The 9856-nt window shown below is 29.1% G+C and overlaps 1 protein-coding gene across 1 annotated transcript; it reads left to right on the top strand.

Annotated features, from left to right (window-relative positions):
* The first annotated feature begins 7062 nt into the window (after positions 1-7062).
* Positions 7063-9856, top strand: LOC112508870 (expansin-A11-like). Its single transcript, XM_025113677.1, has 3 exons — positions 7063-7235; positions 9052-9373; positions 9459-9856. The coding sequence occupies exons 1-3, from the start codon at positions 7094-7096 to the stop codon at positions 9763-9765; spliced, it is 771 nt and encodes a 256-aa protein (XP_024969445.1). The 5' UTR covers positions 7063-7093; the 3' UTR covers positions 9766-9856.

The following is a 9856-nucleotide window of genomic DNA, read 5'->3' on the forward strand; positions in this document are numbered from 1 at the left end:
TTTTAAGTAATATGCATTAATAAACAGTACTTAATGCATAAACAATAGTTTTTAAGAGTTTTTATCAAATATTTTATAATATAACTAGAAGGGTACTCGTGCAATACATCGAGACACATTTCTATTTCAATGTTTCGTTTTATTTTTTATCCATGTCGAGTTAGTTACACGAGTTCAAACATGGAACTTCAATAAGTTGTACATACGTTCAATAATGATTTTATTTTTGAATAAAATATTAAATTGAAGATATCATAAATATTTAAAAATATATATATCAATGTTAATATCAAATCAACTATCTAAAAGTTCTATTTTTTATGTAATTTGTTTAATTTATGTTTTTATTATATCATAAATATTTAAAAATATATATATCAATGTTAATATCAAATCAACTATCTAAAAGTTCTATTTTTTATATAATTTGTTTAATTTATGTTTGCAAAATATATATATATTTTTTTAACTCTTATATTAATTTAAGAGAATGATGAAATTTATTAGTAATTTACAATTTAAAAACTTATAAATATTTCACAAATTTTATTTTATTTTTAATGTTATGGGTTATTACTTATTAGAACCCCCACCGGCCACCCCCATATAAATCTGTCCACGAACTTGTAGATCCTATTCTCCAATAATATAGTACTAGTTGGTGTATTTTTCTTTTAAAAATAACACAATAAAATATGAAAATTATAATAATATTTGATATAGGAAGTTATATATATATATATATATATATATATATATATATAACTTGGGATCATGTGAGACCAAACGTTTTTCGTGAGACCCGTAAGATCAATTCTCAACCTTTGAATTAGATATACAATCCGAACATTTATAATCACAAAATTGCCATGAGATTTTCTCAATAATCACAAAATTATCACCGTGCAACTTTAAATCATTAGATCATTAGATTATAAAGTTGATCAATAAACATAAATTAGTCTTACGGGTCTCACGATAAAACTCTTGGTCTCATGAATATATATATATATATATATATATATATATATANATATGGAGCTTTAATAAGTTGTACTTACGCACAATCTACTTGCAATCTTGAGTTTTAAGTAATATGTATTAATAAACAATACTTTATGCACAAAAAATGGTTTTAAAAGTTTTTGTCAAATATTTTATAATATAGTGTATCTATCTATATATATATATATATATATATAATTAAATAAAACATAATCTATCCCACCGCCACTCCCTTACTGTTTCCTTTAACCTTTAATACTTTGTACAGTTATATGAATATTTAATAAAACTTTTCAACATTTGTAATTGTTTTTGGAAATAAAAAAAATATAGAGAGAGAAATGATGTTTCAAATACAACTAATTACATTTGTATAACCAATGTAACTCAATCAATTGAGATATTTATAGAAATGATGAAAATTCATTTATTATGATTTGAATATTTATGGAAGACGACTATGACTTATTAATTATGATCAATAGTTTATATTATGAAACAATCAGAACTTTTATGAAATCACATATTCATCAGATTAAATGGACGATTGAGATTAAATTATATCGATTTTATAAATATAAATGGTTGCATGATAACTCACCCTCTTCTCTTTATATATATATATGGTTCAAATTTGTATGTAGTAATAGTATCATAAAACATATATTTTATAAAAATCGAATTTTTTTGTTCAAAGTTTGAAATGTCAAAAAAAAAAATTATAAGATTAAACAAACCAATATTTACCAAAAGGTCTTTGGTCTAGCGGTATGTAAGTTTTTGACTTTTTAGGAGGACAAATGTTCAAACCTCACTAAAAGTGAAGAGATAAGTAGATTTATTTTTTCTATTTGCCGTATTATATACTTAAAAAAAACAATACTTGCAAACTTGAGATGACGTGAGACCAACCTGTTTTCGTGAGATCCATTAGACCATTTTTTACACTTAAAACTTCATAGCAAAGCGCTGTGAATATTCGACTTTTTTTTACATTCAGAGCGTTTTGCTGTGAATTTTCAAGTGTAAGAAAGTGGTCTCACGGAAACTACCCGATCTCACGTGAACCCAACCCAATACTTGCATGGTTGTAATACAGAATATTAAACATGACTGATTATAAAAATAGTTCACACCTTTTGAAAATATAATGTCTTTTCACACTATAAACATGTTACTTTTTTTGTTAATGAATGTGAACTCTTTTGTTTGATGTCGAAATTAGCGTTCAAAATTAATACAAACACTCGTAAATAAAACAATGACCGCTCGAATTAATGTAAAATTGACGTACGAACTTATTGTCGAGAACTTGAGAACAAGACCTTTAATTAGGGCTGTTTATCGGTTGACATCCAATGGATGTGAGGGGAACCGAACCGATCCAATCATCCATTGGATGCTGGATTTTTCCAATGAAAGATTGGATCGGTTCGATTTCATCCATCGCATATTCTTATTGGATTGGATCCAGTGTGGAGAGTTGTTAATCGACTAAGGAGACTGAGTCGTGAGTGGTCGACGACAGGTGGAGACCGAGTCGTTTCATGTGAGTCGTTCCTTAATCGACTAAGTTTGAGTGGTCGACGGTGTGTTGTCAGCTACTGTTTTGAAATTTCATGGCGACGTTGTCTAGGGTTCTTAGTGAGAGTTGATTTGAAATTTTTGGGTGGGAAAGAAACAATAAAGATGAAATGGTATTCCGTGGTCTGATTATATATATATATATAGAAGAGCGATCAAATACAAATCATCCTTATTTGTACAAACCATGCAAATCACCCTCATCCATCAATTTTATTGTTTAATCTTATGAAATTTTTTCATGAAATTGTTTAATATAATACTTTTTTTGATGAATTTGTTTCATATATGGTTGTGAAATTGTTTCATATGATACTTATGAAATTTTAATGAAACCGATTTAATGTATATTTCTCTAAAATTAATATAATGAAAATGATAATATCCATGATTAACACCCTTCTTAATAAAATGATTAATCAACCTCTTATAATTACAAAAAAATGAAGAAAATGGAAAAATATGATTGGTTGAATGAGGTTTGTACGGTTTGTACAAATAACATGGTTTGCAAAGAAAACCTCCTCTCTTTCTCTCTCTCTCTCTCTATATATATATATATATATATATGGTATATTTCAAATGCAACCATGTTCATTTGTACAAACAATACAACCCAATAAATTTAGATATTTATGGAAATGATAAAAGTTCATTTATTATAACTTGAATATTTATGAAAGATAACTAGAGTTCATTAATTACAATCAATACTTTATATTAGAAAACAATCAAAACTTTACATATTCGTCAAATTAAATGGACGGTTGAGATTGAGTTGTATTGGTTATACAAATGTAAAGAGTTGCATAATAACTCACTTATATATATATATATATATATATATATATAGGAGCGTTCAAATGAAAACCGCCCTCATTTGTGTAAACCGTACAAACCACCCTCATAGTACATTTCATTGTTTAATCTTATGAAATTTTTTCATGAAATTGTTTAATCTTGTGAAATTGTTTCATATAATACTTTTTTTTGATGAATTTGTTTCATATATGGTTATGAAATTGTTTCATATAATATCTAATGAAATTTTAATGAAACTGTTTCATGTATTTCTCTAAAATTAAAATAATGGAGACGATAATATCCATGATTAACACCCTCCACAATAAAAATGGTTAATCAACCTCTCATAATTACACAAAAATGAACAAAATTAAAAATTATGATTGGTTGAATGTGGTTTTCACGGTTTATACAAATTGAGTGGTTTTTATTTATACAAATTGAGAGAGAGAGAGAGAGAGAAAGAGAGAGAGAAACCATTAGGCCTTGGTCTAGTGGCCACCTCCTTCCGTAAATGCCTTGCCTTGGGCGTGCCCATCCGGGTTCGATTCCAGGGGAGGATATGTTGTCTTTTCCGGTGCTTGCTTATGAGGTATGGCAAGTAGGGTTCACAAAATGTGGACCACGAGGCCATGAGGTCCCCGCCATTAAACCTTAGAGAGAGAGAGAGAGTTTATTTCATACAACCCATCACATTTGTACAACTAATACAACCCAACAAATTAAAATATTTATGGAAATGATGAGAGTTCATTTATTATGATTTAAATATTTATGGAAGATGAATAAGGTTCATTAATTATGATCAATACTTTATAATCAAAACTTCTATAAAATTACATATTTATCAAGTTAAATGGACGGTTGAGATTATGTTGTATTGGTTGTACAAATGTAAAGAGTTAGTATAATAACCAACCTATATATATATATATATATATATATATACATATATATATAAAGATAGATGGATAAAAAGAGAAAAAGAGTATTTATGTTTTCAATAATAAAAAAACAAGTAGGGAAGAAAAAAATGATCCCTGACACACGAATTCCACATACAAATACATGTTGCATGTTGCATTTCCATTTCCATTTCCATTTGCATATTTAGGACTTGGCCACCGGCACTCTACAAAATGTCAAACTAATACCCATGTGACCCTGCCACCTTCAACCATCTATATATCACTTCTAAGCAATATATATATATATATATATATATATATAATATATATATATATATATTAATGCATATGTATGCATATAGGTCATGTGTATTTAAGATATAATATATGCATATGTATATATATATATATATATATATATCATATGTATATATATCTCAACCATTTTATTTGCCAAAATTTGGATATAATGTTTGTGTTTTGTAATTTATAACATCTTTTCACATTCCTTTTGTTATAACTTTTGTTTTAACTATAAATCAGAATATCGACTTATTAAATATATATATGCCCGGTTTCAATTATATATTTTACTTTTCATACGTTTAAATTAGTGAATAACTAACTTTAGCTAAAACGAGTCAAATGGGGTTAAAAGTCATCAGACAAATATTAAAAAACGTTTACAACATTCCAAATAAACAGAACAATTGCAGTATACCTGATTGATCGAAAAGGTGAAATCATATATATATATATATGATTATAATCAAATGATAACTGTTTTGTTTGTGGTAACCGTGAGATCCAATCTCAACCACAAATCAAATGTTAAATTAAGAAAGTAATAATTTTAATAATTATAACTTAAAATATTAATTAAAAGGCATTTTAGGGATTTTATAAATATTCTCTCTCATCTCTCATTTTTCCTCTCTCCGGCAACCTTATTCTGATGAACCTGATGTGAACACAAGATACACACTATGATATCAAAAAAAGTATTATATGAAACAATTTCACAAGATTAAACAATTTCATGAAAAAATTTCATAAGATTAAACAACGAAATCGACGTATGAGAGTGGTTTGTACGGTTTTTACAAATGAGGGTGGTTTTCATTTGATCAATCATATATATATATATATATATATATGAGTTCAAATAAAAACCACTCAATTTGTAAAAACCGTAAAAACTTCATTCAATCAATCATAATTTTTCATTTTGTTCATTTAATCGCTCCCCTTTCTCTCTCTATATAACTTTGACCATTATTTAAAATGATAGAGTTACCACTTTTGTGAACACCTCAATTTTTGAAATGTGTGCAGAGAAAACAATGAAATTTTCTAGAAAAGAACAAAAAACAGGAATTATTTACAACATTTTCAACCAACATATTTTACATGATCAATATTTGCATTTTAGAGATATAAAACATGTTATTTATATTAATTAATATATTTATGAAAACGATAAAAATTCATTTATTATTATTATCAATATTTATCAATGATGATTTGTACAGAAATACATACGGTAACACACAACAGATCAATATTTCACGAATACCATTGAATGGTTAAAAAAATTAGGTTCGTGAAATGTGCAACTGTATTAATCTGTTGTGTGCCACCGTATGCATTTGAAACTACAATGAGAACAAGTTTTATTTGGTAGAGTTAGTTTACAAGGCTTTTATTTCACCCCAGATTCAAGTTCGAATCGTGTTAGTGTCATTTTCTTAGTCAAATGTTGCCACCATTTGAATTTTTTTTCCATATATTTGTTTCTTATAGTCAAACGGTGCCACCGGTTTTAAATTTTTTTCCTATATTTTTTTTATAGTCAAATGGTGCCACAATTTAAAAAAACTTATGGGTCCGTCCCTGCACGCCATGGCTGCTGTTGCAACCAGCAAGCATGTTCAAACAATGTCTACAACTTAACACTTATAAGGAGCTTATGAATTCCATTCTCTATCTATACAGTACGAGTTGTTACACAGTTGAAGTTGGTTTGTATGATTTATACGAATGACAACATTCGTATTTCAAATCTTTATAAAATTATTATTTTATAGAAAGTAATTAAAAAGAAGGAATACAGACCCAGAAACTTTTACAAACGGTGGCACCATTTGATTATAATAAAAATATATAGGGAAATAATTTCAAACGATGACACCGTTTGACTACAAGAAACAAAAATATACAGAATTTTTTTCAAACGGTGACACCATTGACTAAGAAAATGACACTAACAAGAATTGAACTTGAGTCTGAGGTGGAATAAAAGTCTTGCAAATCAATTCTATACCAAATAAAATTTGTTTTCACCGTAGTTTTAAAATACATACGATGACACACAACAAATTAATATGATCTCGCACCTTTTACAAACCTAAACTTTTGACTGTTTGACAAAGAAATAATACGATGACACGTGGCGTTGGTATACAGTATTATAGGTGGATCCAATTTGGGGAAGTATTGGTCCATTGAAAATGAAGGATCTTCTGTACATAGGTTGAGATGGATAGAACATGGGAATAATTGAATCAAAATTCAAGAATAATTTCTTGATTTATGTGTACAGATAATTCTATTTTATTAATAAATAAAATTTATGTGAATAGTTAATTTCCTCTATTCCCTACTTGCAGATTCACATGTGATGATGTTGGATTGGTTCACTATATAACCCCCTTCTTCATCTATTCATTTTGCAGGATCATTATTCATTCATCATTCATCACCCAATCTTCATTGTTGCATAAGTAACAAAAATGGCAAAACTTGCCTTCCTTTTTGTATCCCTTCTCTCTTTTCTTCTTCTTCCTCTTCTCCGTGTCCATGGTTTTACTGCTTCGGGATGGACTCGAGCTCATGCTACTTTTTACGGCGGCAGCGATGCTTCAGGAACAATGGGTATGTATTCCTTCATTCATATCAGTGTATATATATATATATATATATATATTACATTACATTGTATGAATGATGTAACATTCATACAATATAAATGTATCTTTACAGTTCTTATTAGAAACTTTCGCAGAGTATAAATATATCTTTACAATACTCGTTACAAACCTTCACACACTATTAATGTATCTTTACAGTACCCGGTACAAACCTTCCCATAAGATAAATGTATCATCACAGATAAACTTTTACATAGTATAACAATATATTCACTGTCTCATGAAAAAAATTACGTTATTCTCATCGGAACCTAATCTCTCTCTCTATCTCTTTCACACACACACACACACACACACATATATATATATATATATATATATATATACACACACACACACACACACACGCATACGTGCTAACATATATATCTTATAGTTGAATTACAGATTTGACAGTTTTGGTAGATAGATACATCCTTATATCTATACTATATTATAAAACATTTGACAAAACTCTTAAAAACGATTTTTTATGCACAAAGTATTGTTATTGATGCATATTACTTAAAATTTAAGATTACAAGTAAATTGTGCATAAGTACAACTTATTAAAGCTTCATACTTAAATTCGTCTAACTAACTGCAGATAAACATAATCAAATATTGGATAAACATCTCATTTTAAATATAAAAAATCTAAAATATAATTATGATAATCATTGATAACTAACAGAATGCTTAGTTATTATCTTTATAAAAAATTATATTATTAGACCAAAATTAAATTACTTCGTTATTGTACGTAAATTAAATTATAAAAAAAATAGATATTAATATCGATATATTTTTATCAAATTTTTATGATATTTTTAAACTTATATTTTATTTAAAAATAAAAATATCATCGTTTTCTCAAAATCACATACGACCATATTATAACATCGACTGAGATAAAAAATAAATAAAATATTAAAATCAAGATGTATCTCGTTGTATTGCATAAGTAAATGCATGTATTATTTTCAATGATTTTACTTGGAAGGTATTTATGACTTTTTCTATGAAAGTTAGTGCTTTATCCCTTTTTTTCTTGGGAAAAGTGCTTTATTCGTTTTAAAAAAAGCATTTTTAAATAAATTTTTTACCCTAATTTAACTATTTATCAATTTTTATTTTTGTTATATTAAAAGGTGTTTTAATTACTTAAATAATTTCATCTTATTTGAACATTAAATGTAATTACAACTTTTATATAATATAACATAAAATTACCTATTTACCCTTATCAACACACACCCATTCTCAATTTCAGTAATATCTGTATTGTTTGTAAAACAACATAAACTGAATAATGATGAATCTAAATCGATTCGATCTCAAAGCAAGCTTTGAACCATGTTAAGTTGTTAAAGAGAGAACGCTAAACGGAATAATTAAGTGAACTTATCCATACGGTAAAGATTTTCTAAGACACACTAGAATCGAGAAACGAGTTCTAAAAAATCCATAACATCTCCAATGGAGTGACTTATAAGAACCTCGTTTTTACACATTTTTTTGATCGTATTATTGTCAATTCAACAATTTAAGAACTACAATAAAACCCCAAAATAGTATGATTTGTTTGGTTAGTTTACCATTCACGGGGTGTTTGGGATTGCTTATAAAAACAACTTATTGACTTATTTCAATGTGGTACCGGTAATAAACACTTTTATGTATTTGGATAAACAATTTATTGACTTATTATTGTATAAATAAAGTTTCTGTATGAATTCAGTCATATGTATAAAACTGCTTATCTTTTTTGGTTTGTTAAGGTGGTGCTTGTGGTTATGGAAACTTGTACGCAACCAAATACGGCACTCGCACTGCTGCACTTAGCACCGCCCTTTTCAACGACGGTGCCGCCTGCGGCCAATGTTACAAAATCATCTGCGACTACAAAACCGACCCACGGTGGTGCAAAAAAGGCGTCTCCGTCACAATCACCGCCACAAACTTCTGCCCCCCAAATTTCGCTCAGCCTAGCGACGACGGAGGATGGTGCAACCCACCTCGCCAACATTTCGACATGGCGCAACCCGCTTGGGAGAAAATCGGAATCTACAGAGGCGGAATCATCCCGATTATCTACCAAAGGTCCAATTTCATTCTCGTATTCCAATTCCGATTCCGATTATAGAAATCGATCTTAATACGATTCTGTTTTGACGATTTCTTTCAGAGTTCCGTGTAAGAAACGCGGCGGAGTGAGGTTCACCATTAACGGCAGAGATTACTTCGAGCTTGTTATGATAAGCAACATCGGAGGCGCTGGATCGATTCGGTCGGTGCAGGTGAAAGGATCGAGAACTGGATGGATGGCAATGTCAAGAAATTGGGGAGCAAATTGGCAATCAAATTCGTATCTGAATGGTCAATCGATGTCGTTCAAGGTGACGACCACCGACGGTGTCATCAGAACTTTCAACAATATTGTTCCGGCGAATTGGGGATTCGGGCAGACGTTTGCAAGCCGGGTTCAGTTCTGAAAATAAACCGGGTTTAGGGTTTATGAATGGTGGCAGCGGCGTGCTTACTCTTTTTGTGGAAGCAGCCCGCCGGTCGGAGATTTGGGATTCT

This window comes from Cynara cardunculus (genome assembly GCF_001531365.2).
Source record: "Cynara cardunculus var. scolymus isolate 2C chromosome LG 3, CcrdV1, whole genome shotgun sequence".
Taxonomy (NCBI): domain Eukaryota; kingdom Viridiplantae; phylum Streptophyta; class Magnoliopsida; order Asterales; family Asteraceae; genus Cynara; species Cynara cardunculus.

Coding starts and splice junctions, on each gene's coding strand:
- LOC112508870 (XM_025113677.1), top strand. CDS start 7,094: ATGGCAAAACTTGCCTTCCTTTTTGTATCCCTTCTCTCTTTTCTTCTT. Junction 7,236..9,051: donor CGATGCTTCAGGAACAATGG/GTATGTATTCCT, acceptor TGGTTTGTTAAG/GTGGTGCTTGTGGTTATGGA. Junction 9,374..9,458: donor ATCCCGATTATCTACCAAAG/GTCCAATTTCAT, acceptor GATTTCTTTCAG/AGTTCCGTGTAAGAAACGCG.